Source organism: Dendrobates tinctorius, unplaced genomic scaffold, assembly GCF_039654945.1.
Source record: "Dendrobates tinctorius isolate UK_male_01 unplaced genomic scaffold, ASM3965494v1 ptg000241l, whole genome shotgun sequence".
NCBI classification, from domain to species: Eukaryota; Metazoa; Chordata; class Amphibia; order Anura; family Dendrobatidae; genus Dendrobates; species Dendrobates tinctorius.
In genome coordinates, this window is record NW_027361908.1 from 3,421,068 (window position 1) to 3,445,936 (window position 24,869).

Sequence of the window (24,869 nt, forward strand, 5' to 3'; positions counted from 1 at the left end):
CTAGTGGAAAAAGAAAGAAAGAGAGAGAGAGAGAGAGAGAGAGAGAGAGAGAGAGAGAGAGAGAGAGAGAGAGAGAGAGAGAGAGAGAGAGAGAGAGAGAGAGAGAGAGATTTCATTATAATTTGTTATAACTAACCGTAGTTAGTCACTATGCCCGGGCAGCGCCGGACTCTTCGGCTAGTACTGTATAAATACCACCTATGGGATGCAGTGAAAGCCTTGGGAGATGGTCATTTTAACCCCTTCAAGACCTTGCCCTTTTGATTTGTGTTTCTGTTTTTCGGTCCCCTTTTTCCCCAGACCCATAACTTTATTTTTCTGTCAATATGGCCATGTAAAGGGCTTGTTTTTTGCGAGTACTTTTGAACACCATTGGTTTTACCATATCGTGTGCTGGAAAACCGGGGAAAAAAAAATTCCAAGTGCAGTGAAATTGCAAAATAAAGTGCAATTCCACAACGGTTTAATTTTTTTTTTTTTTACCATGTTCACTAAATGCTAAAACTGATCTGCCATTATGATTCTCCAGGTCATTACGAGTTCATAGACACTCAGTCTCCATTTTTCGTGATCTCAGGTTGGGTGAGGGCTTATTTTTTGCATGCCACGCTGACGTTTTTATTGATATTTATGTGCAGATACGATCTTTTGATTGCCCATTATTGCATTAATGCAATGTCACAGCGACCAAAAAGCGTAAATCTGTCGTTTTTACTTTTTCTCGCTCGCCGTTTAGCTATCACGTTAATCCTTTTTTATTGATAGATCAGGCGATGCTGAATATGTGTATATTTGATTTTTATTTATTTTGGGACAAAAGAGGGGTGGATCTGAACTTTTGTATTTTTAAAAACTTTTTTTTACTTTTGGTATGCTTCAATAGTCTCCATAGGAGACTAGAGGATGCCATAACCCGATCGGCTCTGATACACACAGGCGATGATCAGATCACCTGTATGTAGTGGACTTGCTCACTTGCTATGAACGCCGACCACCAGGTGGCGCTCACAGCAATCCGGCAGTGAAAACCTTAGATGTCTCCAGGAGACCTCTGGTTGTCGTGCCAACCCACCAGTGACCCGCGATCACGTGATGGGGGTCACTGTTGGGCATATTTCCGGCCCGATGACTGGAAGAGCGCGTTAAATGCAGCTGTCAGTTTGACAGCCGCATTTAACGAGTTAATAATCGTGGGTGGATCACGATTCCACCAGCGGCTGTTCTGGCCGGGCACATGTGAGCTGTTCATAACAGCTGACATATCTCAGGGAAGATGTGGGCTCGGCGCCCATGGGATTCTTAAGCATCTTTATAATCTTCAAAGGGCAATGCTAAGTTCTTAAACACCTTTGAAACAGCCACATCTAACTTTGGGGCTTTATCCCAAGATGACCCAGAATCTTTGTCAAAGGGATATTTAATTTTGAACGATGAAGGAAAAGAACTTAAGAGCACACATATTTCCTGTGTGTAGTCTTCATTATACAAATCCAAGGTTTTTCCCTGACAAGTGATTAGTAGCAATAATCAACAGAACCATCTAATCAGTAATTCATGAGATAATGTGTTAGCAGCAAAAAGAGAATCAAATATTAAAATATAACTTACATAAACTTTTCCCCAATACAGTAGTCCGCTCCCCCCACTTCCTGTTTTTTGCTGTGAATCCCACACCGGGCTCCTTTAAATTGAATGTACAAAAATATACTCTTTAATTTTTGCTTCGGGGTCCTACTAGATATCATCTGCTTCCCTGTGACTACCTTCCTACAAGTTCAGCTTTTATTTAATTTCATAATTTGCTTTTTATGTAATGACGCTGCGGTGACAGTGCAACAAAAAAACAAAAACCCTTTTCGTTATGCTTTAGACATACACTAAGCCAGAGCAAACCAAGACAAGATGAACCCCTAAAGGTATAACTTAATTTATTATAAATAACATGGACTGACTGGCACTTCCAAATCAGATAACTGGTGTCCACAGGTGTGAGCTAGGAGTAGCCATCTCTATACATAAAGTTGCACTCTGTCTTGGCTTCTTGGGCATGCATAAGTCTGCCAAATTATGTGCCAACGACAAGGCGATCTCCGGTTACTGCAGCAGGATGCTACCCATGAATTTAATCTTTAGCATCAGAGAGGTGTTCACACTAGATTGGTTTGCTGGAAAACCAAGATCACGGTCATTGGCCATGCTGCAAAAAGAATGGAGCAAAGCTTCATACAGGATTGCCTCTGACCCAAAATATCAGGGAGCTACGCAATGAAACATCCTGGAAACAATTGTTAAGTTTCCCATAGTAAACTGTACAAAATAGTGATTTATTTGCAAATCAAAACAATACATAATGAATATTGCACTTGTAAACCGCTTCAACTTCAAAACTGCAATAAAAATGAAAAATAAAAACTTAGAACCAGTAAAACTTGCCACAAGCTATGCATGAGTGAGGTTTATAAACAGAGGAATAAAAATTAGGCATTTCGGATAAAATGTTCCAGCAGTCATACACAAACAAAACGTATTGCAAAGTCTTCTACATTCTACTAGTCCCTTCACTATAGAGGATACAGAGCCCATTGATATGTGAATATATATACAGTCACTGCCACAATAGCATCAGAAGAACACACTTAGAGTCCATTAGCAGCAAGCAAAATTCAATACTTTCTACCAAAAGCAACAGTCTTCAGTACAGGAGATCTGCGAGCTCGCAGCACACGGCTGTAAGGAGTGTTCTCCAGTAGTGCTTTTTGTCCAGGAGTCCTGGACAGGAGGTTGCGGAGAAAAGGCCTCTTCTCAGAGCTTTGGATGGGCTGGAGATTCTCATTGTTGAATGTACGTTTTAGACCAGATGTTCCTTGTAGTCTTTGCACAGTATTGTACTGCTCTGCAATGCAAATTTCTTTCTTTCTCAGATCCATCTTCACCAGAACCATGTTGTTTTGCAGCTCTGCTAAAGTCTTTTCCTAAAGAAGATGTACATTTTCCATTAGAATGTAATAGATAATGGACTTTTATCCCCCCTCCCAAATAACTTCAGTTGCTGCATACATTTGCGAATTTATGCAATAGAAATTTGTGCAAACTAATACTATTCCTTTGACTTTCACCTCTTGGAAAGCAGGGAGATAATGTCTCCAATATGGCCATACCAGCCATCACCCAGCTTTCTTGGAACCCTGAAAAGCAGATGTGTCTAGTTATACAAATTCCCTTACTGTTCTATGTACAGAAAAGCAGAGAGGGAGACCAATATACATTACAATTACCTCACAATTACAGTTTGAATTCTGGTCAAACCTTGTTGATCACACATAAAACAGACATGACACGAGTGTGCCAATTCTCTAGGAACACTAGTACACCAAAAAAGATGACCATTTGTCTCTGCAGTCAATTCTCCATTTTTAAGTGGGAAATAAGCTATGGGAAGAATATAACGGAGTTGTTTTTAATAAAGTGGCTGCAGTGCATAAATACATAGATTCCAAAAAAAGCGGACATGACGTGGTAGATATCCCTGCTCATAGATTGATAAGTACAAAATATGTAGATAAGTATAAGTCTTTTTTTATAATATGATACTTTTATGTGCTCTGATGGTAATTGTGTCAGCTATAGTACTGACCGCTGTGTCAGTCTGGTAAGTGGCTGATTGCCTCCGTGGCAAAAAAAAAAAAAAATTCAAGTTAGTCAATGGGTACAATAATATTAAGTTACGTACCGGTAACGGTATTTTTCGGAAGCCCATGACAGCACCGCGAGAGAGGGGATCCGCCCTTCAGGGACAGGAAACCTACAGATATCAAAGGGCGGCACCTCTCCCACGCATCAGTTGGATTACAGAGCTTGAGAGGCTACCATGGTTAGTACACAGCATATAATATATACAACCTATCCTTTTTACCAAAAATTTTTTTATACCATCTCCCACATAAGGTAATTTCGTGAACAATCTTCTAAGGAGTGCACCCGTATAGGTGAACAAGAGAGGGAACTAAGGGTGCTGTCAGGGGCTTCCGAAAAATACCGTTACGTAACTTAATACTTTATTCGGACTCCCATGACAGCACCACGAGAGAATTACAGAGATGTAAAACTAATTTAGGGAGGGACTACAGCCTGCAGCACCCTTAGCCCAAAGGTGAGATCTGAGGAGGCACCCATGTCTAACTGATAGTGGTTAAAAAAGGTGGAAGGAGATGACCAGGTGGCCGCTTTACATATCTGGTCAATTGACACTCCCGATCTCTCTGCCCAAGATGATGCCATGGCACGAGTGGCATGCGCACTCAAATTCTGTGGAGCCGGACCGCCACCTGCTGTGTAGGCAAGAGAGATAGCCTCCCTAATCCACCTTGCTAATGTGCGTTTTGATACTCTACATCCTTTCCTGGGACCTTGGAAGGATAGGAATAATGCATTCTTCTTCCAAGGATCCGTGGCTGATAAATATTTAAGTAAGCATCTCTTAACATCTAATGTCTGAAGTCTTTGTTCCTTAGGATTGGTCGGATTAGGGAGGAAAGAAGGCAGAACTATCTCTTGTGTCCTGTCAAAGTGTGATGCTACTTTGGGAAGGTATGTCGGGTCCGGCCTTAGGATTACTCTATCCTGTAAGAACTCTGTAAGGGGGCAATCTAGAAAGTGCCTGTATGTCGCTTATTCTACGTGCGGATGTTATCGCTACCAGAAAGGTTGCCTTAAGTGATATAATCTTTAATGAGGCCGAATCTAGAGGTTCAAATAGTCCTTCTGTCATGGCTGTAAGGACTAAATTTAAGTCCCCAGGTACACATCTGTCTGTGTATGGGTCTCGATCTAGCCGCTGCTCTGATGAACCTCGCTACCCAATAGTTATTGGCAATATCACATTCAAACAGGGCCCCTAAGGCTGAAACCTGTACTTTTAATGTACTTGTGGAGACACAATTCGAGACCCCTCTGGAGAAATTCCAGAATTTGTTTTGTGGGAATTCCGTCCCTGACATCAAACTGAAAGGTGGACAGGAATCGCCTCCAGGTTCTAGCATAGATATTCGTGGTAGTTTGTTTTCTGCTTTTTAGGAGGGTATCAATTAAATTTTTGAAGAACCCTTTATCCTTTAATAGTGTCCTCTCAAACACCACGCCGTCAAATGGAGTCCCGCTACCTGTGGGTGGCTGACTGGCCCATGGTAGGAGATGCGGAAGGTTCGGCAGTACCCAGGGATCGTATACAGACATGGTCCTTAACCATGCAAAACAGGTCCAACCATGCAAAACAGGTCCTCCTGGGCCAGAAGGGGGCAATTAATTTGACCCTTGACCGATCTTCCTTACTACCAGAGGTATGAGATTTAATGGCGGAAAAGCATATGCTAGAGAGAAGTCCCATCTTACCAGGAGGGCATCCACTGACAGTGGATTTTCCATGGGATTCAGAGAGCAGAACGATTTTTCTTTCCTGTTTTCTCTGGTGGCAAAGAGGTCTACCTCCGGCTGACCCCACTTGCGGACAATCTGGTGGTAAATATCCATGTTTAAAGCCCATTCTCCTTGCTTTAGGGCTCTGCGGCTTTGAAAGTCTGCCTTCATGTTGTCTTTTCCCCAGATGTGGAGCGCAGTTAAAGATTGAAAATTTTTCTCGGCTATCTGAAGGAGACGTTCCGTTATCCGCATCAGGGCGTCAGAGTGAGTTCCACCTTGGAGGTTGACATAGGCTACTGCTACCTGGTTGTCCTAGAGTATCCTCACATGATGGCCCTGTAGGTACATAATGAGTTTTTTGACTGCCAACTCAATCGCCAACAGCTCCCTCTGGTTAGATGAGGTCTCAGCATCGGAGTCCCAATGCCCCTGTACCACTATGTCCCCCATATGGGCCCCCCAACCCAAAGGACTAGCGTCTGTGGTTATTACGCGGGTTATCTGTATCACCCAGGGCACCCCCGAGGCTAAGTTTCCGTCATCGAGCCACCACCTAAGATGTAAGAGACGAGGGGCTTAGCAATACTTGACCCTGTAAGGAGCCTTCTAAGGCCCTGCTATTAACCAGGATGTCTTTCTGAAGGGCCCTAGTGTGGAATTGTGCCCACCTGACTGCTGGGATACATGAGGTTAGAGAGCCTAACAGAGACATGGCCTGCCTGAGGGTCATGGAGGGTTTATCAATTGCCCGAAGAACCTGCCGCTGTATCTGTTGTAATTTATCTAATGGTAACAGACACTGCTGAGTTTCTGAATTTAACAGCTTGCCTAGAAACTTCTGGACCCTTAAGGGCTGAAATCGGGATTTCTCGTAATTTATTATCCATCCGAGGTTCTCTAATCTGGACTTAGCTTTATCTATCTGGGAAAGACAATGGCCCACCGAATTTCCCACAATCAAAAAATCATCTAAGTATGGGACAATTAAGATGTCAACTTCCCGTAAATGAGCCATAACTTCGGCCACTATTTTTGTAAAAAACCGGGGCGCTGCTGAGAGACCAAAGGGAAGGGCTCTATACTGATGACGGACTATATCGTCTATTGAAACCGCCACTCTCAGGAACTGCTGGAAATCTGCGTGGATAGGTACATGATAGTACTCGTCTTTCAAGTCCACGACTGCCATAAAATACCCTTCAAACAGCATTTTTATTGTTGAATTGATGGATTCCATTTTAAATGTGCAATTAACCAAAAACTCATTAAAGGAAACGTAAATTAATAATCGTTCTAAATGTTTTATCCGTTTTTTGGATTAGGAATAAGGGAGAGTAGAAACCTCTACCTCTCTCAGATTACGGCACCTCTATCAGGACGTTTTTCTGGCACAGGCTCAAGACCTCCGCTTCTAAAGCAGCTTGTTCGAGGGGTGAAGATCTTAAGGGAGGTTGGTTTAAAGGTATCTCACGGAACATGAGTGAACTCCAATCTAAGCCCGGTGGATATTACATTCCGCACCCAGTCACTATTGGTGATCTGTAACCATGCTGGAAGAAAGGATTAGAGTCTACCCCCCACGGGAATTGCTAGTTATTGGTTCTGTCTCTTTCGTTCTCTCGACGAGCGCCTGAACATGAAGCCTGTACCTTTTCTTCTTCTATCCTCCCATCTGGGACGGTCTCTATTAGGTGAAGGATTGCGCCTTCTCCCCTGACCGAATCGCCTTCTATTAAATGGACGTCGGTAGGACGCAGACCAAAGATTTGGGAATTTTTTTCTTATCGTCCCCGGCCTTCTCAAGCAGTTCGTCCAGGACTGCTCCGAACAAATATTCCCCCTCACACGGGATAGTACAGAGTTTCGCCCTGGATTGAATATCTCCCGGCCAGCACTTTAGCCACAGGGCCACGAGCCGCATTAGAGTCATGTTGCCCTGGCGGCCATTCTTACTGCATCAGCCGAGGCATCCGCTAGATTATTGGTAGGGCCCCAAGAATTGTCTGTCTAGACGTTCCCTGTTTTAACTGCGACTAACTGGTCCAACCAGACCATCACGGACCTGGCCGTGCATGTTGACGCTACTGCTGGTCTTAAGGAACTGGCTGCCATCTCCCAGGTATTTTTAAAGGAAGGTATCTGCCTTCCTGTCTAAAGGATCTTTAAGGGACCCCATGTCCTCAAAGGGTAGTGAGGATCTTTTTGATGCCTTCGCAATTGCTGCATCTAATTTGGGGGCCTTGTCCCAAGTGTTCACTGTTGGATCTTCAAAGGAATATCTACGCTTTAGGGCTGGTGGTAGCGACTCTCTTTTATCTGTTGTTTTCCACTCTCTGCGGATCAGATCCTGAATTTTTTCGTTTAATGGGGAGACTTCGTTTCCTCTGCTCCAGCCCCCCGAACATGACATCCTGCATGGATAACTGAGGCTTAGGCTCCTCCACTTCCATTGTCCCTCTGACTGCTTTTACTAGCTTGTCTACTCGGTCAAGCGGCAGACAAAACCGACCGGAGTCCTCTTCTTCTTCTGAGGAAGACGAGGGAGATGAAACATGGGAGCCCTTACTTCTCCATTCTGCCTAGGAATCGGACTCCACAGGGTCCCCACCCCTTAAACTTTATGGTTGGGACATGGATTTTAGTGTTTCTTTCATCTCTGCCCTGACTATGTCCCTTAAACTCGCAGCTACCACAGGTGACTCCTCCGCCACTGTCTGCTGGATACAGGGGGGGACACAACCTTTTGGGGCATGAGTCTGGTAACGGGCATGCACAGAGTGTGCATTCCCTGTGTTTGGTTTTACTCGTAGCTTTCTTCCCCTAGAATAAAACACAGAAGGAGGCCCCGTCACTGAGTGAACATTAACGAAGATCACTTACCAGTGCCACAATTAAGTACCGGAGAATGAGGGGGATTTTTCTCAGTCGATGCTCCTGTCCGCCTAGAGAAGCCTTTATGACTGGATTGGTCACTTAGTCCCGTGACAGTAAGGAGCGTGCGGGACGCTTCTTTTGTTTGACCTGCCGAAGGTCATCCAGGGGCGGCAGTGATGATTGTCGTTGCTGCCGCTCATGATCGCTCTCCATTACTGCGCGCAATAATGTGGCCAAAGCATGGCACCCATCTAGGGTCCTGCCTATATACCCCTCCTCCGGACAGCAGATTTTCCTCCTGCCGCGCCCTCCCCCCTAATAGGGCCCCCCTCCCCAGCTTACCGGCGTCTCTCCGATGGGCGCCGCCATCTTGTTTCCTCGCGCCTGCGCAGTGGCGCCACCGACCCGGAAGCGCCCCCAGGCTCCGCCCCTTGACGTCACCGTGACTCCGACGTGACGGGAAGTCACGCGGGACGCCTGGGCGCTCCAGTATGCAGCGCTCCCCGACCTCAGCACCCTGCAGCCGCGCCGGCCCCCCTGACCACCGCGATCGCGCTGCCGGAGCTGGGAGCCCCTAGGGGGCATACATAACGGTGGCGGCTTCTTCTATGGAGACGGACCTTCTCCGGACACCGCTCCCTGCTGCACATGCCACCACCGTGCCACCCATCCTGGTCCACCATGGCGTCCTCCAGGAGCTCCGCACCAGGCCGAGGTAGGAGACCCCCCCCCCCCTTCGCAATCTGCACCGGCCGGCCTGGGATCCGGTCTTCTGTAGGATCCCGTCCCCTCAGGAACAGGAAACCAACTGATGCGTGGGAGAGGTGCTGCCCTTTTGTATCTGTAGGTTTCCTGTTCCTGAAGGGCGGATCCCCTCTCTCGTGGTGCTGTCATGGGAGTCCGAATAAATATAGAATAGAGCCTATAATTTCTGACCTTGCTAGTATGTCCTAGTATAACTGACAATTACCAACAGGACGCAAAGGAGTATCAGCTTAGAAAGAAGACTGATATGCACAAAATATGTAGATAAATCTATATGCAGGGATATCTAAGAGTACATCTTCTCTGCTTCTATTGGAATCTATATTTTCATGCGCTGTCGCCACTTTATTATAAACAACCCCAACATACTCTTCCCATAGCGCCATTTGGAATTTTTTTGAAGTTTCCCACTTATAAAAGTTATTTATGTAGCAATATCCACTTCTTGCTAAGAGTAAACAGGCAGCTGTGGATTAAATAGTGTCAGGTGGCAGTGCTACAGATATCTCTGTGTTTGCCTAATTCTCCATTTGTTTCTTCCCTCCTTCGAAGAGGCATAAGTTTATTATTCCATCAACAGTCATGACGACTTGATTGAGGAATGAGTTGTACTTTTGAGTGACATCACTCGTTTTACCTTGGAAATGCACTAAGAACAGGAACAATTTTCAATTAAAGTAAAATGGTGAAAAAAAAATATATATAATTTTTTTTTTCAATATACACACACACACAACTGCGTGTAATGTGTATATATATATATATATATATATATATATATATATATATATATATATATATCACACACACACACACACACAGTTGTGGCCAAAAGTATGAACACCCCTGCAATTCTGTCAGATAATACTCAGTTTCTTCCTGAAAATGATTGCAGACACAAATTCTTTGGTATTATTATCTTCATTTAATTTGTCTTAAATGAAAAAACACAAAGAATTGTCCTAAAGCCAAATTGGATATAATTCCACACCAAACATAAAAAAAAAAAAAAGAGGTTGGACAAAAGTATTGGCACTGTTCGAAAAATCATGTGATGCTTCTCTAATTTGTGTAATTAACAGCACCTGTAACTTACCTGTGGAACCTAACAGGTGTTGGCAATAATTAAATCACACTTGCAGCCAGTTGACATGGATTAAAGTTGACTCAACCTCTGTCCTGCGTCCTTGTGTGTACCACATTGAGCATGGAGAAAAGAAAAGACCTAAGAACTGTCTGAAGACTTGAGAAACCAAATTGTGAGGAAGCATGAGCAATCTCAAGGCTACAAGTCCATCTCCAAAGACCTGAATGTTCCTGTGTCTACCGTGCGCAGTGTCATCAAGAAGTTTAAAGCCCATGGCACTGTGGATAACCTCCCTAGATGTGGACGGAAAAGAAAAATTGACAAGAGATTTCAACGCAAGATTGTGCGGATGTTGGATAAAGAACCTCGACTAACATCCAAACAAGTTCAAGCTGCCCTGCAATCCGAGGGTACAACAGTGTCAACCTGTACTCTCCATCGGCGTCTGAATGAAAAGGGACTGTATGGTAGGAGACCCAGGAAGACCCCACTTCTTACCCCAAGACATAAAAAAAGCCAGGCTGGAGTTTGCCAAAACTTACCTGAAAAAGCCTAAAACGTTTTGGAAGAATGTTCTCTAGTCAGATAAGACAAAAGTAGAGCTTTTTGGGCAAAGGCATCAACATAGAGTTTACAGGAGAAAAAAAAAATAAATTGGCATACAAAAGGAAAAAAAACACGGTCCCTACAGTCAAACATGGTGGAGGTTCCCTGATGTTTTGGGGTTGCTTTGCTGCCTCTGGCACTGGACTGCTTGACCGTGTGCATGGCATTATGAAGTCTGAAGACTACCAACAAATTTTGCAGTATAATGTAGGGCCCAGTGTGAGAAAGCTGGGTCTCCCTCAGAGGTCATGGGTCTTCCAGCAGGACAATGACCCAAAACACACTTCAAAAAGCACTAGAAAATGGTTTGAGAGAAAGCACTGGAGACTTCTAAGGTGGCCAGCAATGAGTCCAGACCTGAATCCCATAGAACACCTGTGGAGAGATCTAAAAATGGCAGTTTGGAGAAGGCACCCTTCAAATATCAGGGACCTGGAGCAGTTTGCCAAAGAAGAATGGTCTAAAATTCCAGCAGAGCATTGTAACAAACTCACTGATGGTTACCGGAAGCGGTTGGTCGCAGTTATTTTGGCTAAAGGTTGTGCAACCAAGTATTAGGCTGAGGGTGCCAATACTTTTGTCTAGCCCATTTTTGGAGTTGTGTGTGAAATGATCAATGTTTTGCTTTTTGCTTCATTCTCTTTTGTGTTTTTTTCATTTAAGACAAATTAAATGAAGATAATAATACCAAAGAATTTGTGATTGCAATCATTTTCAGGAAGAAGTATTATCCGACAGAATTGCAGGGGTGTCAATACTTTTGCCCACAAGAGTGTGTGTGTGTGTGTGTGTGTATATATATATATATGTTTATTTATTGCAATTCCAAAATGTTTACTTGGAGTTCATTGCATGATTCCACAGGTCAGTACGATTACAGCGATTCTAAACTTGCATAGATTAAAATATACTATAAATATTACTTACTATACTTCTTTTTCATTTACATATTATGCAATATCTTTTGTTTTGTGTCACCATTTTCTAGGACTTGTAGCTTATTCTTTTTTTTTAGATAGTGAGCTGTTTTTATTGATTCCAATTCAGAGTACACTTGACACTTCGGTCGCTTTTTATAGCATTTTTTGTAGGGAGGTACGGTGACCAAATAAACAAAAACAATTTTTTTTCCTTCTCGTTACATCATATACTATATGGGTTAATTTTATATTTTGATTGACTGGTGTTTTAAGGACATGGCAGTGAGACTTGAACCTGCTATAATTCAATGAGTTAGACCATATACTATAATAACCACAGCATACAGTGAAAATTCTCACGTCTCTTACGAAGCTTAGTCTCTGGAGGAGTTTCAGAGGAGTAATAAAATAGCATGATGAAGACCCTCGTCACTATCAGTTGTCTTGGTAGACCATCAATGCGATGCAGGAGATGGGGAGCAACCATGCCATATAAATGCCACTGTCAGAGATTGACAATGGCATTTAAACGTTAGCAGCAATGACTGGAGCTCCATTACGGCAACAGCTGCAGGATATGTAACATTGCCGACACCTGCTGTTGGAGAGAGCTCAGCTCCTGAATCCCTAAGATCTTGTACATAAGAAAAAATGCTACCATAAACTGCAGAATATTTAGGTATAGTCCAAATCTTTGATACACATGGGTCAGCCATTATCTGGTTATTGATTTCAGTAGCTGGAATACACAAAGATGGGAACCAACCTGTTTAGACAAGATGTCATCACAACCAGACAGGGCCTGTCTCAGTTTCTCTGCTCCAGTCGTATGGCAGCAGGCCCTATCAACCTGCTGTAAAGAGGCACTAAACTTCTGGATTTCTGTGCGCAACAACCTGATGTTCTGTTGAGGGAAAAAAAGAAAGCAAGAGAACAGTCAAAAGAAAATTCCTCTTGAGTAAGCACTATCCCCACCACTAGAAGCGTTCCTCCCCAGATCTACCCTGTAATTCTCACCCAATAGTAAAAGGAAGGAAGCAGGATTCTGTGCAGAAGCATGGAGACTACATCAGCTTCCAGAGAGCAAGCAATTTGCTTAAAGTCACAATCTGTCAGGTGGATTTTTGTAACTACTGATTAGAGGCCCCAGTTCTCTAAAACATCTTATTCTAGTTACAGTAGAATAATTGTAAAAAGTACAACTTTATGTGGATTAACATATTCAGGTACCAAAATAAATATTCTGCACTATTCTAGAATGTAGAGACAGATCCAGAAAACATGGGGTCCCCATCAATACAGCCGAAATACAAGCTAAGCGAGGACAGGAAAGGACGGCAAAGCAATGGAACCACAGCTGCTCCCCAGAACCTTATGGTGAGGGAAAAGGTGAAAGCAGACAAAAAAGATGGTTACCCAAAGAGCTCTTGTGTGCTGAAAATCTGTGCACTTGTGACGAGAGCCCAGAAAATACTGCTGGAAAAGTAAAATATAGGAAACATTTTACAGTCTTAGAATACATCCTTTAATCCCCACAAATTGAGAATGAACCTAGTGAGCTTGGCAAGGGGGAAAGCAAAACATGAAGGGTAGCTATATTAGCTAGACAAATAAGAGCAAAGAAAGTCAATGCCTTCTTGAGCATCTGAATTATTTAAGGAAGCAGATATAGCATGCACAAAGGGCAACTCTTTTTAACCCTCTTTTAAAAACAGCTGCCTATGCGACCCCCTTCCCCCCAAAAAAAGCCATATTCCACAAGCCTCACTGTAGAAACGATCATCAATCAGCTGCCCTTGCTGGTAAAAACTGCAAGTAGTGACACAACTGGACAAATGAAAATACCACACTGTGCCCATTGAATCAAAATGTGCAACAACGAATAGTCATGCCAAATCCATAAAGGGAACCTGTCACCTAATTTTTGCTCTATGAGATACAGCATTCTGTAATGCTGTAGATAAGCCCCCAATGTAACCTGAAAGATAAGAAAAACGAGATAGATTATACTCACCGGGGGGGGTCTGGTCCAATGGGTGTCGCGCTCTGGCGCCTCCCATCTTCTAGCTATATCTGCCCTATTGAGGTCAGAGAGGTCCGTCGCCTGCGCACTGCAGTACTTTACTCTGCCCTCAATAGGGTAGATAAAATACGCATGCACAGGAGCCGCGGCAGAAGTAAGGAGGACGCCCCATCTAGAAGATGGGAGGCGCCGGACCGGACCGTGACACCCATCGGACCAGACTCCCCCGGTTAGCATAATCTAACTCATTTTTCTTATCTTTCAGGTTACATCAGGGGCTTATCTACAGCATTACAGAATGCTGTGGATAAGCCCCTGATGGCGGAGGCGCATCTCATATCGGAAAAATGAGGTGACAGATTCCCTTTAAAGAGGACCTTTCACTAAATGTTTTATGTTGAACTGGACACAGGATGTGCAGTAATAGTTGTTGCAGAGAACAATACATTTTTTCCCCCCTCTACTGCAGAGATATTGGCAATTAAAGAACTTTGCATCTAATGAGTTAAAATTATTTCCAAGTGGCTGCTTTTCAAGAAAAACACGCCTTCGGTGAAGACTATCTAACACCCACTTAAAAAAAAAAAAAAAAAAAAAAATAATAAGAGAAAAATGTTAAGTCCAACAGGGTGTTAGGACCGGTGCTAAAGTTGCATATTTGTCTAGTTTTCGTTGAGTTTTTTTTTCTCCATAGATTTGACACAAAAACTTAACGCCATACTATAAACCCAAGGTTTTGCACAAAATACTAAGACAAAAAAACAAACAAAAAAAAAAAACAAAGCTGTGTGTATTCAGTGAAGCCAGATTGTTACATTACTGAGATGGGAGATGATCGCTGCTATTGATAAGATTTTAGATTGATGGAGATCGGAGCTCTGCCTCTTCTATTCAACCCTCCCATCCACATAGAATCTCATCAGTGGCAGCCGCCATCTCCTATGTCAGTAATGGGAAAGTGTCTATACGAAACACAGATTTTATCTGTGAATTGAGAATTTTGAAAATAAATGATCAGTCCAAGAGAAGAAAGCAGATTTCTCTGCTAAGATACATTACATAGTTTCTGAGTTTCATGTACACTATTGATTTCTCAAAAATGTAAACGTTAGACTATGTATAATAGCATAGAATCATAGAATCGTAGAGTTGGAAGGGACCTCCTGGGCCATCTGGTCCAACCCCCTGCTCAAAGCAGGATTCGCTAAATCATCCCAGTCAGATGTCTGTCCAGCCTCTGTTTGAAGACTTCCATTGAAGGAGAACTCACCACTTCTCGTGGCAGCCTGTTCCACTCATTGATCACTCTAACTGTCAAAAAGTTTTTTCTAATATCTAATCTGTGTCTCTTCCCATTCAGTTTCATCCCATTGCTTCTAGTCTTTCCTTGTGCAAATGAGAATAAAGTTGATCCTTCTACAATGTGACAGCCCTTTAGATATTTGTAGACAGCTATTAAGTCTCCTCTCAGTCTTCTCTTTTGCAAACTAAACAATCCCAAATCCTGCAACCTTTCCTCATAAGACAGGGTTTGCAGACCGGTCACCATTCTGGTCGCTCTTTTCTGAACTTGCTCCAGTTTGTTGATGTCTTTTTTAAAATGTGGTGCCCAAAACTGGACACAATATTCCAGATGAGGTCTGACCAAAGAGGAGTAGAGGGAAATAATGACTTCACGTCATCTAGACTGTATGCTTCTGTTAATACATCCTAGAATTGCATTTGCCTTTTTTGCTGCTGCATCACACTGTTGACTCATATTCAGTCTGTGATCTATTAGTATACCCAAGTCTTTTTCACATGTGCTGTCACTTAGCCCTATACCTCCCATTCTATATATGCTTTTTTCATTTTTATTGCCCAGATGTAGTACTTTGCATTTCTCCCTGTTAAAAACCATTCTGTTAGTTGCTGCCCACTTCTCCAGTTTATTTAAATCTTTTTGAATCCTCTCTCTTCTCTAGTATTAGCTATCCCTCCTAGCTTTGTGTCATCAGCAAATTTAATCAGTTTACCCTCAATTCCTTCATCTAAATCGTTGATAAAGATGTTGAACAATACAGGGCCCAGGACAGAGCCCTGTGGTACCCCACTTGAGACATTCTTCCAACTGGATGTGCAGCCATTTACGACCACTCTTTGGGTCCGATCACTAAGCCAGTTATGAATCCACCTAACAGTTGCCTTGTCCATTCCATACTTAGTCATTTTTTCAATAAGGATTGTATGAGAGACTTTGTCAAATGCTTTGCTGAAGTCAAGATATACTATATCTACAGCATTTCCTTGATCCACCCAATCAGTGATACCGTCATAGAAGGAAATTAAGTTAGTCTGACATGACTTATTAGTTAGAAACCCATGCTGACTCTGTTTAATCACTTCATTCTTATCCAGGTATTGACATACATGTTGTTTAATAATTTGTTCAAAGATCTTTCCTGGTATAGAAGTCAGACTCACCGGCCTATAGTTGCCTGGGTCCACCTTCTTCCCCTTTTTGAAGATAGGAACAACATTTGCTCTTCTCCAGTCTTCTGGCACTTCTCCTGTTCTCCAAGAATTTTCAAAGATTATGGAGAGGGGTTCAAAAATTTCTTCTGCTATCTCCTTCAGTACTCTGGGGTGTAATTCATCTGGACCTGGAGACTTGAATTAATTTAGGTTAGCTAAGTGTTTCCTCACTATCTTTCTGTTTATAGATATCCTGGATTCTTCTATTCCCTTAATAGGACAGTGAATAACAGTTGATGTTGCATTTCCTTTCTGAGAGAAAACAGATGCAAAATAGGAATTTAAAAGTTCAGCCTTCTCAACATCCTGTCTTACCATTTCATCATTTTCATCCTGTAAAAATCCTATAGCATCTTTGACTTTTCTTTTACTTTTGACATATCCCCAAAATCCTTTATTATTGCTTTTGACATCTCTTGCAAGCCTCAGTTCATTTTCAGCTTTAGATAATCTGATTTGTGCCCTGCAGGTTCTGCAGACAGCATTATATTCTTCTTTAGATATGCCTCCCTCTTTCCATTTTATAAACATTTTTTTCTTCCTTTTTAGCATGTGCTTAAGTTCTGTGTTCACCCATCCTGGTTTCCTTAAATGCTTCCTATTCTTCCCTCTTTTCGGAATTGTTAACAACTGTGCTTTGAGAATTTCATTTATCAAGATTTCCCATCCTTCCTGGACATTTTTGTCTTTAAGGATATCCAGCCATTGGATCCCTCCAATTCTCTTTCTGAATCCCTTAAAATCTGCCTTTCTGAAATCTAACCTTGACGTCTGAGTCTTCACAGGTCTTCCACCTCTAGTAATCCAAAATTCTAAAATAGCATGGTCGCTACCTCCTAGGGTCCCAGCCACTTTTACCTCCTCAACCATTTCCTCCCTGTTTATAAGGATTAGATCCAAGGTAGCAGTTCCCCTTGTTTTCTCCCTTACCTTTTGGAAGATAAAGTTGTCAGCAAGAGAGGATAAGAATTTCCTTGACCTGTTAGTTTTGCCTGAGAGAGATTCCCAACAAATGTCTGGATAGTTGAAATCTCCCATGACAAATATGTCATATTTTTTGTAGAACTTTGCCATCTGATGCATAAAGAGTTCATCTATATCTTCGGCTTGCACAGGCGGCCTGTAGTAAATGCCTACAATGGTGTCCTTTCCATTGTTCTGTCCTTGTATTCTTACCCAAACAGTTTCCACAGAACTCCCAGTCTCTAAAGCTTCAATCTCTGTGCAGATATACGCGTTTCGAACATACAATGCGACACCCCCTCCTCGTTTATCAAGTCTGTTTCTTGCAAATAAGTTGTATCCTTCTAGTCTTGTATTCCAATCATGTGTATTGTCCCACCAAGTTTCAGTGATTCCAATTACATCATATTTCTGTTCCTGTGTTAGTAGTTCCAATTCTCCTTGTTTGTTGCCCATGCTTTGTGCATTAGTATAGAAACATTTTAGTTTGTGATTGGTTTCTCTTTCTCCAATATTTTTATTAATTAGATTCTTTCGTCTTTGTTCTTCCTTTCCACTTCTAATAGCAGAGTTCTCAATAGCATTTGTCAGGTGTATGGCTTTTTCTGGTCTTTTGCTTCCCTTCCCATGTTGTTCTAGTTTAAAGCTCTCCTTACAAGTGTAGCAAGGCGACTTCCAAATACATGCTTTCCAGTCTTCGTAAGGTGCACCCCATCTCTAGCAAGTAGTCCATTGTATAAGTAGTTCACTCCGTGATCCAGAAATCCAAATCGTTGCTGACGGCACCATCGACGTAGCCAGTTGTTCACCTGCAGAATCTTATTCCACCTCCTTGTTCCATGGCCATCCACTGGGAGGATGGAAGAGAAGACCACCTGCGCTCCCAGTTCTTTCACTTTCTTGCCTAAGTCTTCAAAGTCTCTGCAGATGATTTCCAGGTCGTTTCTTGCGGTGTCATTTGTCCCCACATGTAGTAGCAGGAATGGGTAGTCATCTGTAGGTCTGAAGAGTCCTGATATCCTGTCAGACACATCTCTAATTTTTGCACCTGGAAGACAGCACATTTCTCTTGTAGTTATATCCGGTCTGCAGATAGCGGCCTCTGTTCCTCTCAGCAGGGAATCCCCCATGACCACCACTCTCCGTTTCTTCTTCACAACATTTTTCTTTCTCCATCCAGGAGGACTCTGAGGGCGTACAAGGTTGCGGTTTGTTGGCAAAGTCTTATCCTGATGTATTTCTTCATCGTTTTCCTGCGTGAGAGCCTGGTACTGGTTCCTGAGCAGTATGGGTGCTGACTGCCTCCTGATCCTCCTGCTTCTCTGGGTCACATGTCTCCATTCCTCTGTTTCTTCAGGTGCACTTCGAATTTCTTCTCTTTCTGTAACATGAAGAGATAATTCTGCTCTAAGAACTCTTCACCTTCCTTAATGATCTTCAACGTAGCTAACCTCTATTCGAGATTTTGCAACTTTTCCTCCAACAGGGACACAAGCTTGCATTTGTGGCATGTGAAGTTTGGCTTTTCCACTGGTAAATCTGTGAACATGTAGCAAGAAATGCAGCTCACCAAATGGCTCCTGGCCTCTTCCATCTTGAGATTTCTTAAAAACGATGAAAGATGAGCCAAATTTCGCGCGCAGATAGGCTCTTTTCAGCTGCAACGGCCAAAACCCAGTGATCGTTGAGCTCGCGGAGACTCTTCACTTATCCCAGAAGGCACTGGGAATATGCAAATGATCTCCTCAAGACTCTTCCCCTGGTTTTCCGATTTCCTCTTTTCAGCTGCAACCGCCAAAACCCAGTGATCGTTGAGCTCGCGGAGACTCTTCACTTATCCCAGAAGGCACTGGGAATATGCAAATGATCTCCTCAAGACTCTTCCCCTGGTTTTCCGATTTCCTCTTTTCAGCTGCAACCGCCAAAACCCAGTGATCGTTGAGCTCGCGGAGACTCTTCACTTATCCCAGAAGGCACTGGGAATATGCAAATGATCTCCTCAAGACTCTTCCCCTGGTTTTTTTTTAAATACTGATACATACTTTTATAGTTCTTTGTAGTGTTTTTTTTTTTTTTTTTTCTTCCCCCTGTGTGTAGTGCATGACCTAAACAAACTGTAGGCCACATCTGGCTCTTTGGTTGTTGCTTTGTTGAACAGCTCCCCCCCAAAAAAATAAGAGAGCCTAGCCCTGGATTCCAGTTGTGAAGATGCAGACGCCATTAGAATAGAGATGGCAGACAGTAAGGATCCCGATGCCCTCCCATATGCACAGGACATGGTTTTTAAGTGTTCGGCTGTCCTGGTCAGGTGAGCAACAACCAAAGAGCCAGATGTGGCCTACAGTTTGTTTAGGTCATGTACTACACACAGGGGGAAGAAAAAAAAAAAAAAAAAAAAACACTACAAAGGACTATAAAAGTATGTATCAGTATTTAGTTTGTAGGCATAGGGGATGTTTTAAAAATCTTTTTAGTTGTTCCAGAGGAATAACTGTTCTACTTTGTATAATGTAAGAAATGTAATATTTAAAAGGGAGTGTTACGCCTAAAAAGCAAAAATAAAAATCATATTAGCAGTATTAATTTCATTTCTGCAGTTACTTTTAAAACTCTATTTCATATGCAAATGAGGGAGCTTCTGTGTATCCTTGGTGTGGCCAAGAGCTTGCACACCTTTACACTTCATCAATTCGCAAGCTGAGTTCTAATTTCCAGACTCTAATGGACAGCCGATAATAATTGGTCAGATGGAGAACTGCCTGAACCCTAACTGCGGCGCTGCATGTCCACATCAACTATGATGGCCTCCCTATACTCAGAAATGTAAGGAGGGGCTTCAGAGAGTAGAGGATCAGTTACAATAATCACCAAATAGATCCAATATCAGTGAGGACATCAAGTTATTTTATGTGATGTACTAAACATAGAAAGAACATGTAACTGATCCTCTATCTCCCTCTGAAACCATTTGCTACACTTCTGGGTGTATCCATGTAGTGAAGGATAGCAGCCATCAGAAGGCAATGATGTAATCAATGTAAATGCATAGCACTGTGGAAAGGGATCATGCAAGTCAGATTAGGGGGAGGGGTGGGAACTGCTTGCTATGAAAACTGTAGGAGAGTAAAGGCCCCGTTACACACAACGATGTCCCAGCGATCCCACCAATGATCAGACATGGATGGGATCGCTGGGACATAGACAGACTCACCAGCGATCAGGACCAGCGAGCAAGCTGGTTTCCAGAGTAAACAGCGGGTATTCAAGAGCCGCGCGGATCTTAAGATACCCTCTGTTTACCTTGCATTTAGAGGGTGGAAGACTCTTTACTCATAACCCGTTCAAAGTTGCTTTCCTAGTACGGATAAAATTAGAAACCGTTTTCTCCACTTGGTGTGGTCTTGTTCCTTGTTTTTAATAATGCACTACTACAGGCGAATGCCAGAATTCAGATTAAATGTTTATTATCCCACATTCATAATATGCTACATAAACTAGTCTTACCAACATGTTGCCATCTGTAGAACGTGCATTAAGCCAATATGTAAATCTCCACAAATGTAGGACTTACCTTTTGTCCATCGTGAATTTTTCGATCTACATCAGCTGTGAAAGTCCTGGCAGATGAAGATGAAGGTGGTTCATGAATGGACTTAAGCTTTCCTATTTCTGCAGCAGATAAATAGTAAAGAATTTAAACAATAATAAAACACACAAAAACCTTAAATCTTTGTGCTCCGGATCATAGAAAAAAAATAAAATAAATAAATATGACTAGAATCCACAATGCTCATCTCCTTAGTTTCACACATGTCCTGACCAGAGGTTAAACTATGTATTTTGCAACCGTTTAAAAAAAACACTACACTTCGCATCTATGAGGAGCATTTTAAAGCCAGGAGGATTACGTAATCTGCAACAAGGCAATATATATATACAGGTATATATATATATATATATATATATTTATTATACACATATATATATATATATATATATATATATATATATATATACACACACACACACACACACACACACAGGGGTTGGACAAAATAATGGAAACATCAACAAAAGTTAGTTTAATATGGTGTAGGTCCACCTTTTGCGGCGATTACAGCCTCAATTCTCCGAGGTATGGATTCATACAAGGTGTGAATTGTTTCCAAAGGAATTGTAGCCCATTCTTCAGTTAAAACACCCTCCAGTTCTTTGAGAGACGATGGCGGCGGAAATCGATATCTAACTTGAATCTCTAAAATCGGCCATAAATGCTCAATAATGTTGAGGTCTGGGGATTGTGGGGGCCAGATGAGATGCTCAACTTCATTACAATGTTCCTCGTGCCACGCTTTAACGATTCTAGCTGTATGAATTGGTGCATTATCCTGAAAGATGACGTTCCCCTCCGGGAACAGTGCTTGAACCATAGGATGCACTTGGTCGCCCAAAACACCTAAATAATTGCGGCTGTTAATTCTTCCATGAAGGGATATCATTGGCCCGGCGGATCTCCACAAAATAGCACCCCAGATCATCACAGAACCTCCGCCATGTTTTACGGTTGGGAGAGGGCAGTCTGGATGGAATGCTTCTTTCGGCTGTATCCAAACGTACACTCGGCCGGAAATAGGGTAAACGATGATTCGTCTGAGAATATCATATGTTTCCACTGCTCGAGGGACCAATTCTGGAGGTTTCTACACCACTCTAAACACTTGGAAACATTTGTCATGGAGAGCAGCGGTTTTCTAATTGCAGCTCTTCCGTGGAATCCAGATTTGTGCAGCTCCCGACCAACAGTTTTCGTGGAAACTGGGTTCTGTAGGTGTTCATTGAGCTCAGTAGTGATTTTCGGAGCCGTGGTCTTGCGTTCCTCTCTCACAATTCGCTTTAGAGTCCGACAGTCTCTCTGTCAACTTCCACTTTCGGCGGGACCTGTGCTTTGCTGCGGACGTTTTTCCTTCTCTTTCAAAACGCAGTCATTACTTTGGAGAGTACCTCTTGACACGTCAAGCATTCAGGCACTTTGTTACACTAGCGCCTGCCATACAAGCACCATCAATTTGGCATGTATGAAATAATATATATATATATATATATATATATATATATATATATATATATATATATATATATATATATATATATAGAGAACACTCACACTCAAACAACACATTCTAGATCTAAATTGTTTCTCTGGTATGCACTGCTGAATTTCCACCGCTTTCCCATGTTAATTGCATTGTTTGTCTGGTACGCCTTGCTTACCCACAGTCTTGTACCCATAATTGTACTCCATTCTTCTTATCTTTACCACACATCTGAGTGGTCTGTATAACCCCTCCTCTCTTATGACCTTAGCTTAACTTTGTGCACTTGGCCTGGGCAGTCACACCCCACTTTCACTCACACCTGATTGTCTTTAGCTGCACATATATTCAGTACCATGGGTCTGCTCCATCTCTTTCAAATTACAGATTTCTAATTACACTATTCTGAATTAGACTAGAATTAGACTGGAATTGACTGTAAGGTAACGTACTATAACACTACTAAAATGTTTCGGCTTCTTTTTACTTTCACCCCCATACTACTCTATTTTTCCCTAACTCCTGTAATCCCCCCACCTAGTAAGGAACTTTTCATTTCCCCCTCCATCCACCCCAGCCATCTTACATCTTCCACAGAACCGTTCCTCCACATACAATCCTTTTTCTCCAGACACACGGCCACATCATGTCCTATCCTGCTCCCACCTTCTAACGCTCTGTCTGCTACTCCTCATTGCTGGCGACGTATCCACAAATCCTGGCCCTCCTCAACACATCCCCACACTCATTTCTAACACCCTGCCACGATCCTCTACACATTTTTTGCAACCATGACAACCTCATACCTATTCATCCAGCCTCCACTCCCCTGTTCCCCCTACCTGGAGCACTATGGAACACACGCCCTGTCTGCAATTAACTGTCCTATATCCACGACCTCTTTATCACCAACAAACTCTCCTTCCTTGCCCTCACTGAAACCTGGCTCACTCCCTCTGACACAGCCTCTCCAGCTGCGCTTTCCTATGGCGGATTCCATCTCTCCCACACCCATCGCCCCAGCAACAAATGTGGTGGAGGAGTTGGCTTGCTCCTGTGATACCTGCTTCTTTACCCCTATTCCACTCCCACCCTCCGCTACTCTTCCCTTGTTCGAGGTGCACTCCGTCCGCACCTATTTCCCCTCCAACTGGCTGTCATCTACCGCCCCCCAGAACTAGCCATCTCCACCTTTCTCGACCCCTTCACCACCTGGCTACTTCATTTCCTCTCTGCTGACATCCCCACCATAATCATGGGCGATTTCAACATCCCCATTGATGCTTCCACCCCGGCTCTCTCTAAACTTCTATCGCTCACAGCTTCCCTTGGCCTCACACAAGGGTCCTCTGCGGCCACTCACAAAGATGGTCACACGCTGGACCTTATCTTCACCCGTCTCTGTTCCCTCACTAACTCACCCCTCCCCCTGCATGTCAGTAGGTAGTGGTCATTCTCTTCCCTCTCCTCTCCTACTGCACAACCCCCACTCCACAAACTCGTTCACCCTCGCAGGAATCTCAAACACCTCAATTCACAATCACTCTGAGTCCCTTCTCCCCCTTACAGACATAGCTTCCCTTCATGACACAGACACTGCTGCCACTTTTTATACCACCACAATAACAGCAACACTTGATTCGGCCGCCCCCCTCACACAGAGCAAAACTCGTACGATCAACAGGCAGCCCTGGCTGACCAGCCTGACCAAAGAACTGAGACGGGATTCCAGGGCCGCTGAGCGGAGATGGAACAGAACCCATTCTACCGAACACTTCAACGCATACAAGCAGTCCCTTGCCAGCTTCAAGTCCACGCTATCTGCCGCAAAACAAACTTACTTCGCATCTCTCATATCCTCCCTGTCTCACAACCCTGAACAGCTCTTCAACACTTTCAATTCTCTACTCCGTCCCACAGCACATCCTCCCTCTCCTCTCATTTCTGCTGAAGACTTTGCCTCCTTCTTTAAGCAGATCAATACGATCAGAGAAAGCTTTGGCCCGCAGCCCCCATGCCCCTCTTAGCCACTCAGCCCTGTTCTTCCAAAGCCAGCTTCTCCACCATGACAGAAGACCGGCTCTCCACCCTCCTGTCAAGATCACACCTCACCACTTGCACGCTTGACCCACTCCTGTCCCACTTCATCCCTAACTTTGCCACAGTCTTCATCCCAACTCTAACACACCTCTTCAACCTTTCACTTACAAATGGTGTCTTTCCCTCACCCTTCAAATATTCCTCAATCACACCCATCCTCAAAAAGCCCTCCATCGACCCATCCTCTGTGTCTGTCGCCCGATATCTCTTCTCCCTTACACCTCAAAACTACTCGAACAGCATGTATATCTTGAACTCTCCTCCCAGCTCTCCTCCTGTTCCCTCTTTGACCGGTTACAATCTGGCTTCCGACTGCATCACTCAACTTAAACTGCCCTAACTAAAGTCACTAACGACCTACTAACCGCCAAGAGCAAACAACACTACTCTGTCCTTCTCCTGAACCTGTATTCTGCCTTCGACACCGTGGACCATTCCCTCCTGCTAAAGATTATCTCATCTCTTGGCATCACAGTCTTGGCCCTATCCTGGATCTCATTATACCTAAA

General features: G+C 43.2%; 1 protein-coding gene across 3 annotated transcripts in view; it reads right to left on the reverse strand.

Annotated features, from left to right (window-relative positions):
• Window positions 1-2,305: 2,305 nt before the first annotated feature.
• Window positions 2,306-24,869, reverse strand: part of KIF20A (kinesin family member 20A) — a 75,119-nt gene continuing 52,555 nt past the window's right edge. For 2 of the 3 annotated variants that reach the window (XM_073556917.1, XM_073556916.1), the window contains exons 17-20: window positions 20,739-20,836; window positions 13,084-13,143; window positions 12,434-12,571; window positions 2,306-2,972 (exon numbers count right to left, since the gene is read on the reverse strand). In XM_073556917.1, the coding sequence (XP_073413018.1) occupies window positions 2,664-2,972; window positions 12,434-12,571; window positions 13,084-13,143; window positions 20,739-20,836 (605 nt within the window). In that variant the 3' untranslated portion in view covers window positions 2,306-2,663. The remainder of the gene's footprint in view (window positions 2,973-12,433; window positions 12,572-13,083; window positions 13,144-20,738; window positions 20,837-24,869) is intronic. The other variant, XM_073556918.1, reaches the window with a different exon arrangement.